Here is a 25,551-nt window from a genome sequence, read left to right on the forward strand (position 1 = left end):
GCTGATGAATTTTTTTGAAAAGGTTTTTTACACCCAAAAGCAGCTAGGTCATAGTGACCTCATTTTTTTTTAATGTTATGGCCTCATATATTGTAGAATGTGAAATTTATCATGGTGGTTTTAATTCACTGCGTTTGTGACATACCATTTCTCCACAAAATCAAACACATAATGAATGCTTTTATTATTTTTGTTCATTTTATCTATTGTATTTTCCATAAGAACTCTGACAAAAAGGATATATAGCTTTGTAAAACACCTACATAAAATTCTTTTGATTTAAATTTAATTCAAATACAAGTACATTGTATATCTAAATTAGAGAAACAGCTTATTAAGTCATGGGTTAGATACCACCAATCTTAAAGCATATCTAAAACTGAATTTAGTTAGAAATTGCACGTTTGCAAACCTGTATTACAACATTCATTATCAAGTAGATTTAGTTGCAAAAATTTTAAAATTATATTTTACAACTAAACCAAATGGGCATATCTTATCTCCCCATCTTCTTTATGGGCTGAGGATTGAAAGTTGGTAGGAACATATAACAAATAAGAAAATATTTTTGCATGATAACTTTATTTGCTTTTACCAGCAACATCATGTGCTAGATTAAAGAGGTGTTTTTTTTCTAGGAAACATAATGACACAATATAACAGTATAATTTTAATCATAATGCATGTAATATTCAAATAGCAGTTTCAACCAATTTTTATGACATGATTTTTCGATGATAGAAAAAACATGAAATTTTCATAAATGCAGTGTACATTACAGAGGTGGGTCTTGGTTCTTCCTTTGTTTCATTTTGTTATATAATGTACATGTGGAAATTGAGACTTGGTTTTTCAAACCATCAAGAAAAAAAAATGAACCCACCACTGTGGTTATACCAACTCACTCAATCTTACAAACAACCAGAATAAATTATAGAATGAGCAAAGCTTATATGCAGTAATTACGTGCACAGTCTCTCTGATCAATGATTGTAAAGTACAAGCATATGTGTATACAAGAATTAGAATGAAATGTATTACCTATATTAGCTAACACATAACCAATGGATAACCAGATCTCCTATCGATATCTCACAAATATATATATACATGTATATAAATAAGAAATGAATGATTCCAATAGCGAAGCAAAATCTGAAAAGCAATATGCATATGTAATGGATTTTACATGTGTTTATGATATGGTACCGGTACATAGATCATAGAGGAAGCTTCATATAGCTTCTAAAGTTGCTATCAGCTTTTCCCCATGATCAATAATTTTACTTTTATATGACAACAAATATTGTCCATTTATATACGTTATCCTGCATTCAGTGTACTACCATATAATATCAAATATCTGTAAATAATTTTACAACTAACATATTGACATAAAAGAATAAAATCATAATCCAGTACAATGATACACTGTATATTCATTGTACAAGGTACTTAAGAATTGGTTAAAATCTGTCTTCTAAACTTGTACATGTGAATGCATGGAATAACCTTTGTGTGGAATGAGAGGTAAAACAATTCTGTTACATGTACAGCAAAGCGTATTAAAAGCATGCACAGTACTGCCTTAAAATGTCAAAAATATATGCCACATCATCATATTTTGCAGTATTTTATGTACATAACTATGATAAACAGATGCATGACTGTTATATCTCAGAAAACACATGGTAAGCATCTGCAGATCCAGAGAATTTTAACAAGGTAGGGTGGTCCGAGGTATTATTTTTTGGTACCGTAATTTTACTATGTAAATTGAAAAAGCTTGAATTTTTTCCAGAAGGTATTTAGACCCGTGGCCCCTTTCTAGATCTGCACATTTTAAGAGACAATAATTAATGAAATAAAAAAAACATTAAAAAGCAGCAGCTGTGCTTGGAATGGCAAACATGATCAGGTCATTATCTCTGATTGTAAAATGTACTACATATAACGAAAGAATCCATCATATCAATACATAAATTAATAATGCACCGGTATGCAATACATGAATGTCATGTATTACAAGTACCAAAACACAGTCTTTCAACAAATGGCTATATTTCATTATTGCCAAATTTGTATATTCAATTCTATTGAAATGTTTAAAAAAATATTAACTTTTAAATCAAACAATAACTCGGGTTATCATTTAGCTACTTGTATGTGTACATGCATCGTATATATACCAAAGCCTTGCGTAGATTTCATGTGAAAAAAGCATGTTTTATTAGAGTAAAAATTCTAATAATACTATTATTTTCTTTTATTTTACTTTAAAAGTCTATTGTTTTGCTTTATTTCACTAAAAAAATTCAAAAAACATGCATTGTATTTGTACATGAAATTCAATTCACATATTTGCATGTTATCTATGAATTTTTCCGTATCAAATCATGGGAGGAACAACTAAAGGAATCTTTTGCCTAGAATTCACAGATGTATATATACATGTATATGATGAGTTGTGTTACATGTATTAAGGTGGTATGGGACGCCTCCATGTTGTGACATATTATTTATACAATAAAATAAACAATAAAATCAAGAGAAATTTTTATAAATGTTTCTTTCCCAAATGTGTTGCCTTACAAGGTGTCGCAGAGGGTTAGAGGAATCACGTACTATATATGGAACTGTTAATCTTGAGTTTGAATCCAGCTGGGAATTTTGAAATTTTTATTTTTTCAAAAGATTTAAAACATATTTTTTAGGTTAAACATTTAAAAATTTTAAACTGGTGAAAGTATTTCATTTATAATGTACTTTAATCTATATTAATATTAATAGATGTCCCATACCACCTTAAGTGTCCTCCACACACCTGGAAAAGTTCTGCATACAAGCTTTATAGTCCATTCTTCTTAATTACTTAAAGATATGGATTTTTAGCATGTGTTTGACTTAAAAATGAAATTTGAAAAATCAATTTTCGGGGAAAACATCAACTTTTTAGATTTTACCACTCTTCTTAAAAATAGAAGTCCCTGCAGTATTCGAACTCGGGATCTGCGGGCAATGGTAGACTGAAGGTACACCCATTGTGCCACAGAGATAGGCACTATAAATTGTGGCAATATAAACTGATTCACAATGCATTAAAATTGCCATGTTGTAACAAACTATCATAAAAAGTAGAAGTAATGGGGTGTCGGAGATCCTTTAAGTAACATAGATTGCTCAGTTGATGTTCTAGACTGGAGGAGGATTCAAGAACCATTTCTTTGTCAAGGAGGATGCAGGAAATGGCATTTGCACACATGTGGCCTCTGATGAATCATCCTTATGCTTCCTCTGGCCAACTCTGTTGTTTATCTGTTGGAAAAGAAGTATAATTAATTATACAACTAGACCTGCATTTAATGAAGTTTCATTTTGGGGTAAAAAAAAAAAAAAGATATTGTTATGACAACCATCTTCCTGCCTAAAATCTTTCAAAGAGGACTATGAAACCTATGAATTTTGGTGAAAAACCTATAGATCATAAGAGAGTGCATGAACTAGCTGATATTTAAAATGTGCAAGAGTGATCGATAATAAATTTCCCATAATTGTTAACTTTCAAGATAGGTTTATGTGTATGTTTTCATAAATAGACTAAGAAAGATGGCTAGAATATATATGTTTTATTTAAAATACCCTTCCATCCCCATCCCCTGGGGGCACACAGAAACTCTCCCCCTTGGGCATTCAAATGCAAATCCCCCCCTCCCCCCCCCCCAAAAAAAACCCCAATTAAATCTGTCTTCTTTTTTTTCTTCTCATACCTCAGCTTTTCAATACATTGTATTTCAAAAGTCAACCTATGTTAGTACATCACCATCTGACATATATGCAAAATTCATTTTACTGCTTATCAGTGATTTTAGCTAGCCAATTATTGATAACTTTTGACAAGTCTATTTGCTTATTGAGAAAGTTTAAAAATTGTTTTAGTTGTTTTATTTTAGATTTAAAAAAAACTTGGGTACCTCTTTAATCATACAACTTCTTAATTACATTACAAGCAAAAATTACAAGCAAGGGAAGATAACTCTATAAACTGTTACAACCCCTTGAACTCTTTCCTAATGCTTTTGCAATATCTTAACTTTGATAGACAGCTTCATTATTTATTCTTTTTAAATCTAAAATGCAAAAAATAATCCCTTTTGAAAACAATTCCCAACTTTGAATTCAAAGTACTGAGAGCTCTGATACATATCATGCAGTACATACTTCAGTCAACATATCCAATACATGTTCTTCATCAGCCTGTTCCTGAAATACTTCTACAAACTCCTGAATGAACCAACTGCCTTTCTCTGTATCCCTGTAGGATGTGTATCCTAACAAAGAAAACAAAGGAACCCTTAGTAACAGTGACTTACCACCAACTCTATTAAGCAGTCACTTTTGAAATGCATATACATGTACAAAGTGAACTCTTCATCATTTGCTTACAGATGTGTATACTTGGTTTTTGATTCAATTGTGTGTACCACACATTTTTGTTTTTTACCTGGAAAAGTAGAATAACACAGAAGAATGTCCTGTGTATCCAAAACTTGGGATTCTTCGGCTCCATAAGGTCCATCCTTTTGAAGTTCATCTCGTTGAATTTCTATACTCAGGGAAAGATTTGGGATTGAATGGCCATTTTTCTCTATAGAGTAAAGAAAAAATTCTTATTAATGATTTCTAACAAGGCATATTTTTTTTATGTAATGAGTTTTGTACATTAAAAATATTTGTAGGGATTTCTTTTAAAAACTCCTACTTTTTTCATTGACAATTGAATTCCATGCCTAATTACATGTATTATAAACCAATCAGCTTAATATTCTATGTATTTAAATTATATAATTCATAATTAAAAAAGAATATTGTATGTTTTAAAATTTATTTCAAGGTTAATTCATTAGTGTAATTATATCATGGATGTTTTGAAAGTATTCAATTGAAATTTACACAAACAAAACTTCATGAACTTAAAGAGGAACAAAAATGTTCATTTTTGTATGAACTTTTTCAAAGGTCATGAGGTTATATCAATGATATACACGTTACCTCATAATAAATGTTTCATTACAAACATACATGTAAAAACACAGTTATATATGTAATTCTGAACAATTTGGCATTTTAAACATGCTCAAACATATCGGTGAATATAAATAATTTTAAACAACATCAAAAAGTACAAGGGATGAATTTGGTTGGTACATGACCAAATCTCTTAAGTGCGGTCAGACGATACGATTTTCCATCAGATTTTCCATCAGATTTTCTAATCCGATTCGCTTTCGACTAAAATCGTACCGTATGACCACCTAAGTCGAAAGTTGAAAGCAAAGTCTAAAGTCGATTGAAAATCTAAAGTGCATCCAATTTTCAATCGACTTTCTGGTGAAATTCTTACTTAATTTTGCTTATTTCAAATCATTTGTTATATAGTTTGATCAATTTCCAATTATTATAGAAATCTAATGTCATAATGGTTTTAAACTGTGCTGCAACAAAATAATAATTTCATTGTTTTTTTTTAAAACCTAATTGCTCTGCAAACATCTGGATTCTAGACTTGTCTGCCCTTGATTGAAGATGATAAGATGATTCCCCTTACTCCAATTTGAATACTGGTTAAGGTAATATTAGTCTTTGGTTAGTCTGCCTCGCCCCCCCCCCCCCCCCCCTCCCACTTTCTGCCCCATCCCCTTTTTCCACTTTCAAAACAAAGCTATGTGTCTGCTTTTATATTTACTAGATAATTTTCCAAACTATTATACATGTAGTAAAGGGGCATTATCTATACATTTAAAAAGTTCTGAAATGATTTTAATGCCCCAGTGCTGGATACATTCTAATCATGGGAAGCACTTGGTATTGAATAAAAATTGCTGACTGGGATTCTACAACACATTATTTGTTGGACCTTCAGACCACAGGGGCATGGTATCCGCTCTACACTCTATGACATATATATATAAATAACACAATGTATTATTTATATATATATGTCATAGAGTGTAGAGCGGATACCATGCCCCTGTGTTCAGACAGAGAAGTTGTTGTCAGTCTTTGGAAACATTTCTGTAAGAGGGTTCAATTACCGTAATCATAAGTTGCCCTCAAACCCAGTCAATATTAAAAATAATGGAGGTTTATTTTAAAGCTCTGAGGCTGTAAGGTATTTTTTTTAAATTTGAAGAAAAGGTCCATGCAAATGAACTTACTTCCTCTACAAGCATTGAAGATATACATCTTTGGTTTACAAGACAAAGAGGGACAATTCTTTGCCGAAAAAATGGGACAAATCTCGTTAATCACATGAATCCCTCCTCCATCAGTTCCACTTATCATGTTGTCTGCTGTGCCATGTGAAAGCACTGCCAGCACCATAGAGTCAACATTGGCTAAGATTGGTTGTCTTGCAAAAGCCTGACACTCTGTCAATATTTCCTACAAAAAGTATGCAACTTTCATATTTCATCGATAAAATACTGATATACACGTAAGAGCTACCAGGATTCATAAACTTCACAATTTGGTGGAAGTCCTTTTGATCTTCTTTACTATAATATGTAAAAAGACTGACTGTAATGAGTAAAAGACTTTCGAAGAGTTAATGCTGATTGCAATTTCAGCTATTTATTACTGTGTAGCAAGTTAAAATCGCAGTCAGAAAAGAATGTGATTTTTTCCTGCAGTGGTGAAAGGGAATTGATAAGGCAACCTTTGTAAAAATAACTTTCTGATGTTTTTTTTTCAATAAAAAGTTATGGACTGGATTTAAAAGTTGGATATAAGACAGGTCTCTTGATGCACACATAAAGAGGGACATAATGGTGATTCTAATATATTTATTATATATCATCCCCTAAAGCTTTTGTTTGCAGGGGCCTGGAGGGGGGGAATAAAATTCTCCAAGATGACTCACATGTCTTTTCAAATCTTCTTTCACACACACCACGAAGCCAAGTTTCTCAAAAAGAAGCTTTAATTTCATGCAGTCTTGCTCTGTCCCAGATCGCTCATGGTGATCATTCATAAATTGTTTGTTGTTTATAATAAAAACAGCCCCTCTTGGTTTTGAATCCATTGTGTAGCGCTGGAAAATGCAAGTTTAACAGTTGAAACATTAAGGCCAACAATAATCAATCTTGATTTCAATGTCTAACAAAATTTACATTTTTACATTTCATTTACAAATAGTTATAGGTTTGATTGATTAATACATGTACTAAGATTTACATCCATTTATAAGCAATGAAGTATATTTTGATACAATAAAGATGATATATTCTTTTCATCAGTTCTTATAACCATGATCGCACAAATTAGATCTTTTCTCAATATTATTCAAATGGAGTTATTGTGATGCAGTAATTTTTCAATTTGAAATATAATAAACTTGCCATTATCTGAATAATCAGTGTTACTAAATAGGTACATGTACTGGTATACATGTATCTTTATACTCAAAAAATTTAATTTCTGATGATGCTGAGTTTGTTGATGGTAAACAAGCTGGAGTTATCTGACTTTCAATATAATGTAGTCTATTCAAGTGAGTCTGCATGACAAAACCAGAAAACTCCAACATAAAAAGCAAAGGAAATCTATAGCTTCCTGTGAATAGTTTCATTTTCAATGACCATTCACCCTGAGCAAATACATGTAGCATTGGAAATATTTCACAATAAACATTGTATAGATGAAATAGCAGATTTAATTTTACATAAAAAATCATTATCAATATACCCATCATGATTTTACATAGAAAAATACAGGAGATTTAAAAAATGCAATAATTGAAACATGAACATCAATAATTGTACCTTTTCGATACTTTGTGAGCTGTATCTTGATGTCATTGTTGCTGGATCCAAACTATACGGACGATTTCCATCTTCTGAGGGCTGAACAGGATATGTTGAGGACTCTTTCAAAACACAAAATTAAGAAACCATATCTTTATGACCATAGATATAGCCTGCTCAGGGACAATGTCTATAGATCGCCACAAATAATCATCTTGGGGAATAATAGAGCTTCAATGTACAATACTGTTAGTTCTTTGAAAAGTTTCTCAGGCATTAAGGCAATGTAGTCTTTCCAATGAAAAGAAATATGAGAGAGAGAGATATTTTTTGACTCATTTTGTGGTGTTTTGTAGTACATTTGTAATACCTCTTAACAAAGCCTCTTCGTCAATACATGTACTACCAATGTTGGAATCGTTTTCATCAACATCCATGCTGGATGGATTTAATTGGGTTCCAGTTAAATCCAGTGTGTCATCCTCACTAGATTCTACAGCTCCATATTCTGTCAATTAGAAACAACATACATGTATTCTCTTCTATTCAATAATTAATGTATTAACAGCCAGATTATGAACAATTGAGTGCGCCATTTGAAACAATGATGAACAATTACTATCAATAAACCAATGGGCGCTATATTATACAAATCCTTGAGGATAGGCCTAAGAAAAAAAAACTGTGTGTTTAGGGTAACACTGATGAAAAAATTAGGTATGGTAGGTAGGGTTTTTTTTTTTTATTTTATAATTTTTTTTTGCATGATGGGCACAAATACAAATATATAATCCTAAGAATGTTTGTTTACGCCAGAGGCTCTGGGTTGGAGTCCCGTTTGAGACTTGACTTTTCACCACCTGTTAACATATATATGTGATGCAGCCCCTGCCCACCTCTCCCCAATCAATCAAAAGTACATACAAGCGTAAGTTCAATGTAAATCTTAACAAGTAAGTACATGTATGTCAAATTGCTTAACATGTAGGTATATGTATGTTAAATTGCATAACAAGTAGGTACATGTATAATTGATACCAGGTAATTACTGTCAACAACAATTACTGATACAAAGGCAGCAATATGCTTGTTTGTCAATTTCATAATCAATATAAATAAGTAGGGTGAGTTAACCATGCATCGGACACATACCTTGGATCGGACAACTTTGGTAATAAATATACAAATAAATGTACATGCGCTCATGTGTTGTTTCGTATATTCCTGAATTAGAACTAATGAACTTTATCATTATTAAGAATTTGACTGTCACATTGTCAAAGAAATAGCAATATAGGTGTCGTAAAATGACGTCAAATACGCCATCATTGAAAATTTATTTACGAAGATTTTACACTAAAGCATTATTTGAATGTTGTGCATTTGATTGGAAATTGGTGACAATGCACTCTCTGCGTATATAATTAGAAAGAAGTAAGTTTTGAAACAAAATTTGATTAAAATAAGTCCAAGAAATTTGAACAATTAATGTCAAGGTCATTTTTACTCCATATGTTCATTTCACCATGGATCGGACACAAATTAACCATGCATCGGACACCTTTTTTAAGTGCATGATTTCATCTAATAATAAGGAGATTATGTGCCCATTCCTTGTGATATTCTTTAAATTTGAAGTAAAATTAATATTTAAAAAATAATTGATACAAACATTTTCTTCAGACCACTTCAAATTCGAGTTTTACGGACAACGCCTTTTTAGTCCAAAGTTCCTGTAGGAGCTGGCACGATAAAGAACCCCTCATGATAAATATTCCTATAAACAGAAGCACTAGTCTAAATTCCTATATGCAGATTTGAGGATTTACATGAAAAGATATCTGAATAGCAATTGAATGAATTTATTTTTTCCGAACCTTTGTATTTTTGCATTAAAACCAGAAACTGTTATTTTTAATCTCTAATCAGTACTGTATAGCTGTCCGAAGCTTGGTAAATATTGTCCGATCCATGGTGAAATAGTTCAACACTTCATTAATTTGCTTTATTTTCTACATTTTTAACAATTTCACAATTATTTCTCCAATAATTAAACAAGAGGAAAACCTGTAACTTTTAAAACAAGTTTTATTTTTATTTGGACGATATTTGATGCATGAACAAAGGGAAAAACTCAAAGGTGTCCGATCCATGGTGAAATCACCCTATCTATCATAGTGACATCTGCATTTTGTGAACAGTTGTGCCATTTAATACCTATATTATAATTAATATAATATTATACAAATCTGGACTAAATACATGTATTAAGCACCCAGCCCATCGAACCTATAGGTTACTTTCGATTTTATTAACCATTATAGATCATCACAAATCAAACAAGTGTATACAGGTTTAAATTATATTTATATAAGATATTGTATAAAGATGAATATCAGCAGCTTATTAAATTATCTATTATAAACAATTGTAGGTATGGGGTATGCATATAGATTTGAGAAAAAAACTGTTTGGGCATTTTTGAGTGTTCATGAGTGGTAGACATATGGTTTTTGGTAGGTATGTCCACTTGTCTTTCAGTCTACTGGCATTTGTAATTTTAACCTTCACCATATCTTGTGAATTTACAACATAAAGACTTCATATCTAGCCAAGAGAAAAATCAAGGTTAGAGATGAAGGCTCAATCACTACCATTCAAAAAATCTTAAATTCCTTCTGTGAAAATTTGTCACCAACCTGGTCAAAGAATTTCACAAACACATTTTTTCTTATTATATATCTGGATTGGATGGTACTTATTCTATTTGCGCCCAACACTTACCCATTTCACCAACAGCCAAACCTCTGGGCTGAGGGTTGAGACGAGAAGGCTCTGATCTAGACATGGGAAGAGAGGACGTCGAAGGTCCGCTGTATATCATTGAGCTGGAACCTAATGATTCCATAGATGAGGAATTTGAATTTGAATTTTGACTCCCAACAAAGGAAGATTGCGTTGCTGTGATATTCCTTGACCGTGGTCTTGAGGCTGGGTGGATTTCTTCTCGTGTCTGATTGGTTGCTTGAATTGGTATAGATGAAAAAGGTTCTTTCTCTCTTCGAAGAATTTCCTCATTTTTAACAATTTGATCAGCTAGGAATGGGTATCCTGATTTTTTTAAAACATCAAGAAACTTAAGGTAAGCGTCAGGCCCTCTTCTTACCAAATCGTCTAAGAGGCGGCGAACTTTGTCAATGCGTGTACGTTCCGACTGTTTAAAAGATAATAGGCTAATGTCCAGTAAAGATGTCGTGTGATGAAAATCAGTAGAATATATAACTTGTGGTTAAAATGGCTAAGAGATCATAAGTTAAAAATTAACTTATGATTAAATTAACTATGTATCATTAAACTTATAGTTTAATTTTAATGAAAATCAGAAGGCGTATACCGTAAATTGGGCCAATGTAGGGTTCGGGGTTGTCTAATAATAAATACTTAATTACACTGAAATGAAACACGTGAAAACACAGTCACAACTCACCATGATATATTCCATCATAAGCTGAGTGAAAATGTCCTGGCTCAAAAGCTCATCACAAACGTTGTTCACGTCCAAATCTTTAACAAGCGCCACACGTGTGCGGCGCAGGGCGTCCTTGTGGATCTGATCCATGTCAACAGCGCTGTTTCACATCACTGACATGTAAAATTCTAATCAAATTTAACTCAGAGTGATCAAATTTTTACTTTCGAATTCGATCGTCGATGGTGACATTTTTGTCGGCCATGTTTTCTAAAAATAAACGGGAAATTCCAAGTTTCGTTCAACTGGGTACTAGAGAAGTCGTACATTAACTTACTCGGCCTGCGACTCGGCCTATCGGAGCCTCGGACGATTTCGAATTCAGCAAATACTCAAAAGAGAATCAAATACAAAATCAAACAAATTATATATGTTTGACAAAATTGTGAAACATATTTTACTATATGTAGCATCCACAAACACAGTCACGTCATAACGTAACGCTATGTGACTCTAAACAAAATTAAGTGTTTTTAAACAGCAAATTCATAAGCTTGTATTCACTCAATAATCATAGAACAAAAATATTTGTGAAATGATTTACCTTAAAATACTTAGTGTACATGTATGTATTTAATTTTTATTTGTTGACGTTTTGACGTCGTTTTTGTCAACGGGACGTTGGCGTAGGAATACGTTCAGTAAATCCGAGGTGCGGAATAATAAAGGGATTTGGATATCCAATAAAAATCAAAAGAGCATGATTAAAGAAAGTGTACATTACAATCCAATTGAACTTATTTTGATTTGTGATAATAATTATCTTGTATATATGCGATTATTAAAATAAATAGTATTCCCAAGAAATGGTCACAAAGAATAACATAAGCACTACTTTTTGCGGTCTATTTTTAGTAACAATATATGACCAAAGAATTCCAAAATGTCATTTTCTTTTCATACTTTCTCCAAGCTTTAAAATGATATATCACACTTGTGGAAAATATCTGATATAAAATTTGACTTGTGGATACTACTATATGGATGTAAAGTTTAGTGATTTGGTAATATAGCACTGGTTGAAAAGTTACATCTGATTTTGTAAACATATCTTAAACCTTTATAAAGTCTCAGTCAACACCAAATTATAAGGTTTACGGGGAAATTGGCCTGGACGATACCCACTAATAATTAATGTTATATTCCGCATTAGGCCTATAGCATTTTGGAGTAAACTTGTCTTTTCTAAAAATAATAATGTTTCGTCAAAACTACAATAATATGCAATGGGTAAAATGAACAGACCCTGGTTAAATTCATTGTTAAAATATTGAATGATTGTGGTCTATCTTAATTTATTTTGTGTCAACAAAATGTAAATATCCAGTGGCTTAAGAAAACTGTTTTTCATATACTGTAGACCAATTCAAGCAGTCATGGAATAGTGAAATGTATAATTCATTAAAAGTATTAACTATAGAATTTTTAAAACCACGTTATCCTTGGTAAAATACTTTTTAGAACTGCACTTTCAAATATCAGAATTTTTTTTTGTACTTTTAGAACAAGTAATGCTAAATTGCCTATAGAACGAGGTAGATGGTATGATATACCTCGTGAAAACCCGTATATGTACCATATGCAACTGTAATGAGATAGGAGATGAATTTCATCATTTATTTGTACAGATATATAACAATTAAATATAAGAGAGTTTTATACATACCTTCATACTTCTACACACACCCAAATGTTTAAAAATTTCAACAACTCTTTAATACTAATAATAAAAAATTGCTGATTAATCTGTGTAAATTCATTAAAGTTATAATTGAGAGAGATAGCTCGCTAGGTTTTTTGGTTTTTTTTTATTTGCAGTTTTTCATTTTATAATGCACTGTACATATAACACGCTTAGTTAATTGTCAATCATTTTTTCCCTTTTTTTCACTATTGTATTGTCACTCTCCAATGCATGCAATGTATGTATCATATGTATTATTGTTCAATTGATTCTTCTCAACACCGTAATTTATGCAGTTCAGAAAATAAAGAAATTGTCATTGTATTTTGTTGAAAATAATAAAGTTGTTTTTATTCACACATTTTATTTTTAAAATGATATTACATGTTGTACATTTATCATAGATCTCAAAGCGGAAGTTCATCAACTGGAATGATATATCAATATCAGGACATGTACTAGAATTAACCAGTACGACAGAAATAAACAAAAGCCCCATTTTGTTAATGAAAATTTCAAATTTTTGGTTATATAAAACAGAAAGCAAACTTATCTATAATATTTGTCATTTACATAGCAATTGTATATATGTTAGTAATAGAAGTCAAATCCGTTTATATTCTAGAACTTGTTTTTATTTACATATATACGTCTATGGATTTTTACAATTAATCACAATTACATGTATAAACCTACACGTCAACATGATTTTCTTGAATTTTGATTTACTTTTCTTGCATATTAACCTAATTTATCTTGAATTCAATATGCATGTAAGGGGCCAAAAAAAAATGCCAGCATAATTTTTATAAGAATTCTGTTTAATTCTTTCTTGTATACTTATAAATTTTGTAAATAAACAATTTAGTTACCACTCTTGTTAAATTAAGAGTGACGAAAGAGCTATATATATAGCACTGTTGAAACATGCTGGGTGATCCATCGACAGGCCACCACTGCTGACCATTCAACAGAAGGAAAACATGATTCAGGCTCGAAATACTTGGAAATTTTCTTGGTGTACTGCTGCCATTCTTCGAATTCTCATTTGGAAATCCAATGGTAATTTATATTCGGAATGTCTTAAAGTCTATATCGGTAAACCAACAAATTTTCTGAAATTTAAAGACAGTTTTATGATTGATATATGTATGCCGTGTATATACAAACAAGAGGCCCATGGGTATTATCGGTCACCTGAGTAACTGCAGTGTGGCTTTTGCTATATATATTCACGTGCATTATAATTACAGGGCTAATTAAATCTTTTTTATTATTCCGGGATTGTTTAATCCAATAAACTTTCTAAATTCTAAATAAAAAAACCAAAACTTAAAATTATAGCAAAACATACAGTTACATAATTGGAAAAAAATCTGAAGTACGAAAAATTATCGGTCGAAATTACTGCACCCTACCCCTTATAATCATTAGAGCTCTGCCCTATTACCCGAGCCCTTGTTCCAGGGACCATGAAATTCATAATTTTGGAAGAGGCACTCTTCATCATCGCAACTTTGTACTTTATTCATCGGATTAATAGCCAGGAGCAGAGGAGAATACTTTCAAAGAATTACTGCATTCGTTTTGAGCCGCATCCTTACACCAGAAACCCTGACCCAAGGGCCACTAAATTCACAATTTTGGAAGAGGCATTCTTTCTCATCATAACTATGTACTTGTAAGTTCATCTGCATAATACTTAGGAGCAAACGAGAAGATTCCAAAGAATTAATGTATTTTCACAATTTAATCATTAGAGCCCTAACACCAAAACTCCTAATCCAGGGGCCATGAAATTCCCAATTTTGGAAGAGGCATTCTTCCAGATCATAACTATGTACTTTGTTCATGGGCTGAATACCAAGGATCAGAGAAGAAGATTTTGAAGAATTAATGTATTTTCACAATTTAATCATCAGAGCCCCACCCTAACACAAGAACCCCTAACCCAGGAGCCATGAAATTCACATTTTTGGATGAGGCGTTCTTCCCTATTATAATTATGTACTTGTACATAGATCATGGGCTTAATACCCAGGATTAGAGGAGAAGATTTTTAAAGAAATTATGTATTTTCACAATATACATGTACTCATTAAAGCCCCACCCTAACACAAGAAACCCTGACCCAGTGGTCATGAAATTCACAATTTTGGAAGAGGCATTCTTCCCCATCATTACTATATACTTAAATCATGCTTAATATCCAGGAGCAGAGGAGAAGATTTTTTTTATGAATGAATGCATTTTCTCTATACAAATAATCATTAGAGCCCAGTCTCAACACCAGAACCTCTGACCCAGGGGCCATAGAATTCACAAGTTTGGTAGAGAGCTTAATGCTTATTACAATCATGCCAGTAGTTTGACTGCTTGATGTCCATGAGTAAACAAGAACATTTTTTTTAAAGATTGCATTAACTTTTAGCCCGACCCCATGGCCCCAGGGGAGCAAGTGCCATGAATTTTTTCAGAAATCATTCAATCAATCTATCTAAAAAAAAAAATGTTCAAAAGTTTACGAACGACATACTACGAACGACGACGGACATAACAGATAGCAATAGGTCACCTGGGTGACTCAGGTGACCTAAAAAATCGAAATGGAAAAAATTATCACCGACAGTTTCAGCCTCAAAGGACTTTTTTGTTATTCATAACCACATTTGGCATATTCAATAGGTAATTATTCCATCTATTTTCAAATATAAAATGTAGAAAAAATCATTTGAGTGTTTATTATTAAAACATGTACCTTTGTCAATGATCAACATCCATGCCTGTTTGATTTGAGGTGGTGCTAAGGTTTAAATCAATCATGTCATCATCTTGGGATATTGTTGAACTGGAAGCTGCAAGTTTTATCTGTTATCATTATCTATCTATCTATCTATCTATCTATCTATCTATCTATCTATCTATCTATCTATCTATCTATCTATCTATCTATCTATCTATCTATCTATCTATCGATCGATCGATACTTATTTAATGATCACGTATCTATCTATTATGGTTGATAAAGTTAATCACTGAAACTAAGAAAAGGAAATCGTTGATTACTACTTATCTTTGTATTTTTTTTTTCAAATACTATTTTTTAATTTTATTATAAGAATTTGTGAATGACTCTTGTAAAGTGGAGTAGATTTGCAAACATTACAGAACGTGCAATCCTAGTAGCTACGTGTCATCATATATCAGCAGTTCATAAATGTCTACAATTTAAACTCACCAAGTTAAAAAATTAATCAATACTAAAGTGCTGTTGCTATGGAAATAGTTGTACCATTAAAATCAATAAAAATTCAATTACAAAAAAACTTAACTCTATACTATCACCTATTATTTTGTCGAAAGAGCTGCAAATTAATGATTAATTAATATATTTATATAAAATAGAGAAAGTAAACAATTGTGCTTTATAATAGCAATCTGTCAAATCTCAAACTTGCCCATTTCATGAACTGTCACCTCGTCTTGAGGTTGAGGCTTGAAATAGGGCTCCTCTGACTTGGACTGTTGGGGAATGTCTTCGGACGACCTGTCGGATGTTAAGTCAACTCTAAATGATTCTAAAGAATTGGAATTCGGATTCAGATGTTGATTATCAATGGTAGAAGATTGAGCAGCACTGTCATTTCCTGATTCAAGTGGCCGAGACGAGGGTACTGTATTGGTGGCTGTCTGCATAGGACTCCCCCTTTCTTCACTCTTTTTCCTCTTTTCCCTTTCTTTCTCTTCTATTTCCCTGCGAACAATTTTCTCGTTTTCTACAATTTTACTTGCAAGGAAATCGTATCCAGCGTTCCTCAGAGCCCAAAGAAAGCCATGGTAAGCATTGGAACCTCTCCTGGAAAGATCGTCCAAGAGGCGACGAACCTTGTCCATGCGTGTATGTTGGGCCTGTTTATTAAAAGAATGTAAACTTACAAGTCCTTTTAATTCGTTACAGACTATAAAAAAACCCATTAGGACATGCGATAAAGTATGGTCTAATTTAAGGAATAAGGAATCATTTTCTGAGCATTATAAGGTGCATGATAATTTTGGCCGGGGCGTGATCAAATCCAATAAAGCCCGAAGGGCTTTATGATAGATTTGATCACGCCCCGACCGAAATTATCACCTCATAATATTCAAAGAGTGATTCCTTAATTATTACTTATATTTATAATTTTAAGCCATCGTGCGATTAAATTTTTAAATATAAATAAGCAAACCCCGCTGGCGCCTCAATTTGGCGTCATTTGAAGTTATGGGTTATATAGTACAAAATCGATACGTAGTGTTATCACAGGCAAAGGCACTGGAAATGTAAATATTTAAGGGATAAGGGGTCATTCTTTGAGTATTATGAGGTAATAATTTTCGGGGCGTGGTCAATTCCAATAAAGTCCGAAGGGCTTTATGATAGATTTGACCACGCTCCGACCGAAATTATCCCCTCATAATATTCAAAGAATGATTCCTTATTACTTATTTTTATATTATTTCAAATTTCTACACTTTAAAACAACATAGATTAAAGTCACTATCTTTTCATGTAGCACATGCTATGTATTACTGTACGCGGCTCAGCCAATTCTGTTTTTCGGTTTTGCTATAAGACACGCCCATTTTTGTCGCTCATATTTTATGAAATTATTAGGTTTTGGGCTTCAAAATTGATTCGTAATGTTATCGCAGACAAAGACAGCAGAAAATGTACATATAGCATTATAGATCCGCTCACATAGATCGAGATATTATATGTAGCGACGAACGACCCATAGAATGTATTGTCGGCCATTTCAAATTCGTTAATGACAAGTTTATTTCAAAGTATTCACCTACTGATATAGCAACAAAACTTACCACTATATACTCAATCATAAGCTCAGTGAAAATGCCCTGGCTCAAAAGCTCATCACAAATTTCGTCGTTAACGTCTAAGTCTTTGACTAGTTCTACTCGAGTACGGAGTAAGGTTTCTTTGTGAACTTGATCCATGATAACGGCGTTTTAAACAGTTTAAATATAAATCTCTTTCACATACAAGTTCCATTTATTGAATTCAATTGCAATTCTTGTCGTTTTTAATGTATGTCTTTGAAGAAAAAAAAGTAAACCGCGACCGCATACTTTCACACCTGAACGATGCCAGAATTGGGGCTGAAAACGTATCAGGGTCAACAATGCTGTACATTTTATAAAAATTCTTGACATATATCGTAAAATGTAAATACACATATATGTATACGGACTCCGGGGTTTCTTTTTTAGCTTGTAGAAATCCGGGGGGGGGGTTGTTTTTTATTTTTTTATTTTTAGAAATATGTAGGTTACATTTTCATTATCAACAATTTGCGGTGATATTTAAAAGTAAAAGGTCACCTGAATTTGGTATTATTTTTCAGTGAAGGATTTTTTAAACATGACCCTTAATTTCGGAATCATATGAAATATCTATTTTGAGTAGAGTCACACTCGAAACTCTTTGACTTTCGCACTGCTAAGATTGGTTCAGTAATCTGAAAATACGTGGTCCAGTTCCATAGAATCATAGTTTAAATGCATATCTATCGAGTATTTTCTCCTCTATTTCTTAAGAAAGCCGATGGTGAATTTCGAAGAATTTGATAATAGGCAATATTTATTTGTTTCATTGATCAACTATTACCCATTATAAGCTGCTAGATTTATAAACTCTGCATGCTTACCAACTCAGGAAAAATAATATTCAAAAGTATTAAAATGTGTTAAAATATTGTACATCAGAAATGTAATTTATCAATGTCCAAAGGTTAATAAAATATAAATTTGAAATCATGCATGTATTAAGTTACAATTGTATATAAATTGCAATTGACTTAGAGGTGAAAAGGGCCGAGTGCAAATTACGATATATATTTTGTATAGATCTAATATATATGTCATGCACAAATTCACTATAATAAACAATTACTTACTTACGTATTTTATTTACTCTTTACAACAAATTCATTAATTTTCTTAAAGAAAGGTGTAAATATAAACAATAAATGCCTTTCTTGATAATTCATACAGGCTATAAAGGTAGAAATCATTGCAGAAAAAAAATATTAACATAGTCCGCTAACACGGGCTTCCTGTATACAATCATGTATTTTTTCTGCTACCTTTATTCCCGCATGTTTCGCCAAAGAAAGCATTACATTGTTTAAAACTTCTAATCATTTACATAGTTACATAAAATATATGAGTCGTTTATATATTCGATATAAAGTTGTAATGTGTTCAAATATGCGGAAGAAATATCGTACAGAGTTAATAGGATTTTAACCATGAGGATAAAGTTTACAAAACATGTACATGTATTTATACATGTACAATGTAGATCTGTCGCAGAACGGGACCGAGAAAAGTACCGGTACATACTACATCAGATCACTGGCTTTTGCCATAGGCGTCGGAACCGGGGGGGGGGGGGGGGGGGGCTAGGGGGGGGGGGGGCTTAGCCCCCCCACTTTTTTTGCAAAGTTAGACCTAACCATTAGAAACTTAGCATGATAGAGGGTTCACCCCCCCCCCCCCCCACTTTTTCTCTGAGGATTAGTCTAGCCCCCCGCCCCCACTTTCAATTTGCTTCCGACGCCAGTGTTTGCAAACTGGTTAGCGTCAGAATATATTCTTTGCTTTGATTGATACTCTAGTGTATATATCCTTAACTAATTAACAATTTTTAATTGTCAATAAGTCCATTATACTAAGTAATAGTCATTGATCCACTGACTATCAAATATTGTTAATTAGTAAAAGACAAATATTTAAAAGGGAAAATACATGAACTGTGCAATGATTTTGTTTTTCATTATATACAGCAGACATATCACCGAAACTCACCACAATGTATTCAATCATAAGCGGACTGAAAATATCCTGGCTCATAAGTGCATCACAAAGTTCATCGCTCACGTCTAAATCGTTAACGAGTACCACCCGTGTCCGGAGTATGGCGCCTTTTTGGACTGGATCCATGTCAACGGTAAAAGCTAGGTCACAGATCTCCACGGTATTCCCGATCAATGAATTTTTGTTGATGTTTTGGGGGGTTTTTTGGGGTTTTTTTTGTTTGGTGCTATAGAATGAATCTTTCTCTATTAGTGTTCACAGCGGACGTGTGGATAAGTAGCGTTTTCCTTTAGAGATAGAACGATTTCCAAGTACAATAGTACGTTTGCTAGTATTTTTAGTCGAAATGTATTAAAATATAACTATCGATGTCGATAACTTGCGTTGCCTTGTTTCAACATTAAATTTGAACTGTCAATATACTGTGTAGATACATTCTGTGTGTAATTTTCATACATGCAGCACATATGTACGCATGGTTAGAATGTTTTAAAAATAAAGGAATTCGATGCCAATGGATTTAGATCTAACGTTCATATCTTTTGTAAATAAAAAGTATAACTTAATTAATACATCTTAACCCCCCCCCCCCAGCACACGCACACACACACAAACTCTGCAATATTCAAACTTATGAAATTCTCATAATGAATTAACAAAATAGGCCCCCTTCTACAGGCAAACAAAATTATTCCTCGACCCCCCCCCCCCCCTCCCCACCTAAATTTAGCTTTCCCAAATTTAGGAACCGCCATAACTTTGTCCTCACTTTAGGACATCACTTACTTTGTTCTAAGACCATCCTATAAGACTATAAAATCACGTTTTTGTGGATATTATTTTTTTTAAGTCATTTACTCTATCATGTACGTTTATTCTACCATAATTATGTGGAGAGGGGCCCCGACATCCCCCCCCCCCCCCCCATTTTTCTCCGTTGCAACATGCCAGCCTTGTAGCTAGCCTTAAACAAATTTAAATATCTTTTTTCGCAAATATTGTCTCTGTCTGGCAAAAGAATATGTTATTCTTTTGTTTTTAATATGTATCGATTTATATAAGCCATGATCATTCTTAATTAATTTTTATCAATTCATTCTGAAAAATAATCTTTAAAATTTTTTGGAATGTTGTAAACTGTATTTATGTATTTTTGAGGTAAATTACAACTTATTTCTTGTTTAACCTGTACGTGCATTCTATATATCGCAGATTTAAGGAAAATTAGTTGTGTTTTTTTAATGTGACGTTAAATTCTGTAAAAAGCGCGTGACAGGCACGTAGCATCGAGGGGGGGGGGGGGGGGGTCAGAGAGGACTTTACCTCGCAGCAACTAAGTTTTTTAAATTTACATATAAAAAAATGAATTATCATGGAGTTCCCCCCCCCCCCACTTTTTTGGTAGTATGTAAAATCAAAGTACTAAAGAACTGACGGGAGTTGATTTTATCGATTATTATTTATTTTAGAATCAACGATTTATTATTTTGAATGGCAAATAGTTTCTTAAATGTATTTGAATTATGCACATTTAAAAAAATGAATCATTCTCCGACAAGAATTTCGCGAAAACCCCATATGAATCATGTTGTGTAATATTCAAAGAATTAATTCCATCAAACTAAGTATCAGTAATCGATATTTTAAAGAAATAGTGTAGGTCCAAGCAATATTGAACTCTAGACTCGTTCAACCAGACGCTCGGCTGTCTCCGTTAATCTACGATAAGCAAGAGATACTCTCTGCTTGTCGGAGATTCACGGATATATTGAACTCTGGCGTAGGAATACATACAATGTACGACTACAAAAAATATCTAAATGTCGTACCATTTAAGATTTGACCATTTACAACGCATCTATAAATAAGTTTCCTTGAAAAACAATGTTTTAGAATACATTACATCGAATTTATCGATTATTTTCAAGGACTAAATGTTATCAGCGGTGTTAGTTTGTGCTTAGGTCCAAACACTGTTTCACTTTCGGTTTGCCTGAGTAACTGCATAGGAGAGTTGTTTTAAAATCAACTCCCAAAAATTGATATGAAAAAAGGAAAATTCCGGAAATTTCCTTTTTTTCTTTTTTTTTTTTTTGCTTGTCAAGATTTTTTTTTGGATGAGTCCCCCCCCCCCCCCCCCCCCACTTTCAAAAACTATGCTATATGCCTGATTATGTGTATTACTTGAATGACAAGAGTATCAAATGTTGAATTAAATTTACACTAAAAGAAGAATGCACATGTTGTTTAAGTATTTATTTGCTTGTCAACGGCTGTTCTGATATATATTTTCTTAACATAAAATAGCAGTTATTTGGATTTCTGATTTTTTTTAAAACTAAATTAATTGTTATTGGTCACTGAAATAGATCTACATGTTAGTAAATGTATATTTTTGAAAATGTAATCAAATTACTGGTTTTAGTTTTATCATGTAACCGACACGTATAATTTTTGCAAAAATGTGTATATTGATTTATCCCTGCACAAATCTCAAATTCTTTAAACAATGAAATGTTTTCTTTGGTGATTCATGCTGGATATGTAGGTGGCGACATTTCAGAAAAAATACACGGCCCGTGTTATTTTTATATTTACACCTTCTTTAACAAATTATCAGATTGACAATAAAAACAAAGTGAAATTCACAAGATCGCTGTTAAATATTCTCGATAACCTTATCGTCATTGCTGCAATCGATTAAATAAATTCGGGCTCGTGATTCAGCACTGATAGAATTTCCGGTGCATTATTCGCCATCTTTGCTGCGGTAGAAGATTTTACCTGTCATCAAAAGCAGATATATTTCCTCCAAAATATTTCAAAATGAGCAGCCGGGACGAACTAGTGCAATGGGCAAAGTTTGCCGAACAGGCAGAAAGATTCGAAGATATGGCAGAAGCTATGAAAAAAGTAACCGAAAGCCTGTCAGCATCCGACAGCAAAGAGCTAACATCTGATGAGAGAAATCTTCTTTCTGTAGCGTATAAAAATGTCGTAGGCTCCAGAAGATCCTCCTGGCGCATGATTACCATGATGGAGTCAAAAATTGAATCTAATCCAACCAAGCTAGCACTGGCCAAAAAGTTTCGGCAAAAAATCGAAGAGGAACTAGAGAAGATCTGCTCGGAAGTTTTGGAATTGTTAGAAAAGCACCTGTTAGTAAATGTTACATCAATCGACAGCAAAGTGTTCTTCTTGAAAATGCAGGGAGATTACCAGAGATACAGAGCAGAGTATGCTGATGAGAGTTTAAGAAGCGGGGTCATTGAAGAAGCACAGAAGTCGTATCAACTTGCATATGACACCGCGAAAGCCAACATGAGTCCAACTCACCCCAACCGACTTGGATTAGCTCTCAACTTCTCAGTGTTTTATTATGAGATTAAGAACAACCCGGAACAAGCATGCCATCTAGCCCAACAGGCTTTTGATGATGCAATCGCTGAGCTCGATACGTTAGATGAAGAAATGTACAAGGATAGTACCCTAATCATGCAGCTCCTTAGAGATAATCTCAATCTGTGGACATCTGACACTCAACAGGAAGGAAAGGGAGATAATGCTGAAAATTAGTGACATTATTTTTAATTGATATATATATACATGCACATGTGTAGCTTTGACTTCATATGTCCTAAAAACTAGTCTCTATCACTCTGGTATTATTTATTTTCTTGCCTTTTTTTTTTAAATTTATATGCAATGTTTATACATGTGTTGACATGTCATTTGTTATATAAGTAGATTTCTTAATGCATGGTATGAAAATTTAGCCTAATTTGTTCAGCATATCATCCTAGATGAATATACATGTAGTTATTATACAAAAATTATCTGATACAATAGATGATCTTGACTGAGCATAAGCAATTTTTTAATGATATAATTGTAGATCTTTTCTTAGAGATGCCTAAATCTAAATGATTTTATTGTCTCCTACTCAGGCAATTGCAGTCATTTGTAGAATGTTTAAAAATACATAAAGGTGTTAAAGGAGCAACATATCTTTCTCTCTGAGTCATATCTTTTTCCTACGTATTGAATTTGACTTTTACAACCCATTGTTAATAGATTTCGCTAGATATTGATATTGTCAGCTATTTGAAAATCTGTATGAATTGATACATGTATATTGAGAACATTATAAACATATGAATATTTGAGAATTTTTTTCCATTTTGGATTTGAATACCAAGGCTTAAAGCCAGTTGACCTTTTGACTTTCACCTAGTTTTGTGGTATAGATTTTGATGTGATTTCACAGATGTTTTCCATGTACATATGACTATATCCTGTTTCAATACTGTTATCCTATTGGAAAATAGTATGTTTTCATAATTAAGTGTTCAGTCGGTGTGCTTTTGCATACCAAAAGTCATGTGGTTTTTTTCTTTGATGGAGTGTTGTTCATATTTCAGCTACTGTGCTTTATTTTTTGTTGTTACATTTTACATGTATGTTTATAGAGATTTTAATGCATGTTTTAAATGAACCATTTGATGAGTTGCAATATTAACCAATGTGTGCTGATGAAATTGTGTATGGTAATTCATATATATTAAAGAGACATGAATGTTGTGAATTTAGTTTGTTTCACTTGTACATAGATACATGAATTTATAAAGGCATTGGGTTCGCTGCAGTTTGCAATTTTGCATCAAATTTTTACTGTATTCTACAATCCCAGCAGAGACATAAATGAAAGTTATTTATGTCTCTGATCTCAAAAAGCATTTAGTTCTCTGTTGGAGCACCAGAGTACCGAAGGATTGCTTTTGCTTTGAAGTTCTAGATGTTAGGTGGAATAATATGGTATCATTTAACTTTCCTTTAGTTATAGTGTGATGCAAGCTATATGTTAACACATTGATATATGTATAAGCATGATAAAAGTTTAATCACTAAATTTTACAACCTTGTTTTAAGCTACAGGTTTAATTTTATGAAACTCAGTAATATATTAATGCTTATTTTAATACTACAAGCAAGCGAAATGCCTAGTTTTGCTCCCAATTAAAAAATGAATTTATGAATTATGATAACTTTAAATTTCTGCAATCAAATTATAAGTTTTAATGTATGTTCACCGTTGATGCAACTTCAATTTTGACGCTGATAAATTTTGAGCAATGGCAGTATATCTGATTACTATATGTAATTATGCTGTTTTTGAGATTTATTTAAAGCCTAAAAGATGCGCATGAGTGAAGTCATTGAGTTATAAAAAGAGTTATCTCGCGTTGACCCTGAGCAGCCCCCCCCCCCCCCAATATATGGAAACCTCCAAATGATCTGTATTCCAATTGGCTCATTGAGAATTAATACATACATGTACACATACCCCTTTTCTTCCTGTCTTTATTGCAGTGTAAACACAATATATTATCTAACTCACCTTTTGTTAAGGGGCTGACACTTGAATTTGAGGAAATAAAATCCATAACCCAACTGAAAAATTATCTTTATCACATGAGTATTTCAATTCAAAATCTTTATATTTCAATTCAAAAATGAATATTGGTATTTTTTTTTATATTAAAAATGTTCATCGTTACGTTGTTAGCCAAGTGCCTCGGCTAGATTTAAATTTGGATCCTTGGTACCATGATCTTACTGTATCATAACCATCATTGACAGATAAACGCTCTATATTGGAT

The 25,551-nt window shown here is 32.7% G+C and overlaps 3 protein-coding genes across 4 annotated transcripts; 1 reads left to right on the forward strand and 2 right to left on the reverse strand.

Moving 5' to 3' along the window:
- Positions 1-563: 563 nt before the first annotated feature.
- LOC128187084 (caspase-2-like) lies at positions 564-11,547 on the reverse strand. The gene is made up of 9 exons (XM_052857200.1): positions 11,290-11,547; positions 10,587-11,016; positions 8,173-8,310; positions 7,821-7,924; positions 6,920-7,090; positions 6,216-6,441; positions 4,502-4,645; positions 4,219-4,328; positions 564-3,315 (listed from the first exon to the last, which is right to left on the reverse strand). The coding sequence occupies exons 1-9, from the start codon at positions 11,419-11,421 to the stop codon at positions 3,193-3,195; spliced, it is 1,578 nt and encodes a 525-aa protein (XP_052713160.1). The 5' UTR covers positions 11,422-11,547; the 3' UTR covers positions 564-3,192.
- Positions 11,548-13,012: 1,465 nt separating this feature from the next.
- Positions 13,013-20,395, reverse strand: LOC128187087 (uncharacterized). Of its 2 annotated transcripts, none has more exons than XM_052857204.1 (4): positions 17,876-18,258; positions 16,474-16,924; positions 15,774-15,870; positions 13,013-14,130 (listed from the first exon to the last, which is right to left on the reverse strand). In XM_052857204.1, the coding sequence occupies exons 1-3, from the start codon at positions 18,008-18,010 to the stop codon at positions 15,779-15,781; spliced, it is 678 nt and encodes a 225-aa protein (XP_052713164.1). In that variant the 5' UTR covers positions 18,011-18,258; the 3' UTR covers positions 13,013-14,130; positions 15,774-15,778. The 2 variants fall into 2 exon arrangements, with proteins under 2 accessions (XP_052713164.1, XP_052713163.1); XM_052857203.1 differs by lacking the exon at positions 17,876-18,258 and adding an exon at positions 19,883-20,395 and having other exon boundaries at positions 13,036-14,130.
- Positions 20,396-22,610: 2,215 nt separating this feature from the next.
- Positions 22,611-24,476, forward strand: LOC128187086 (14-3-3 protein beta/alpha-B-like). The gene has a single exon (XM_052857202.1). The coding sequence runs from the start codon at positions 22,718-22,720 to the stop codon at positions 23,465-23,467; it is 750 nt and encodes a 249-aa protein (XP_052713162.1). The 5' UTR covers positions 22,611-22,717; the 3' UTR covers positions 23,468-24,476.
- Positions 24,477-25,551: the final 1,075 nt, after the last annotated feature.

Source organism: Crassostrea angulata, chromosome 6, assembly GCF_025612915.1.
Source record: "Crassostrea angulata isolate pt1a10 chromosome 6, ASM2561291v2, whole genome shotgun sequence".
Taxonomy (NCBI): Eukaryota; Metazoa; Mollusca; class Bivalvia; order Ostreida; family Ostreidae; genus Magallana; species Magallana angulata.

Bases quoted from the DNA above. Each gene is read 5' to 3' on its own strand.
- LOC128187087 (XM_052857204.1), bottom strand. From the start codon at position 18,010: ATGGATCAAGTTCACAAAGAAACCTTACTCCGTACTCGAGTAGAACTA. The intron at 16,925-17,875 runs GTAAGTTTTGTT...TTTAATAAACAG, and splicing joins TTATGATTGAGTATATAGTG to GCCCAACATACACGCATGGA. The intron at 15,871-16,473 runs GCAAGTTTGAGA...TAAAACTTGCAG, and splicing joins GGTGACAGTTCATGAAATGG to CTTCCAGTTCAACAATATCC.
- LOC128187084 (XM_052857200.1), bottom strand. From the start codon at position 11,421: ATGGATCAGATCCACAAGGACGCCCTGCGCCGCACACGTGTGGCGCTT. The intron at 11,017-11,289 runs GTGAGTTGTGAC...TCTTTTAAACAG, and splicing joins TTATGATGGAATATATCATG to TCGGAACGTACACGCATTGA. The intron at 7,091-7,820 runs GTACAATTATTG...TGCATTTTCCAG, and splicing joins GCTCACAAAGTATCGAAAAG to CGCTACACAATGGATTCAAA.
- LOC128187086 (XM_052857202.1), top strand. From the start codon at position 22,718: ATGAGCAGCCGGGACGAACTAGTGCAATGGGCAAAGTTTGCCGAACAG.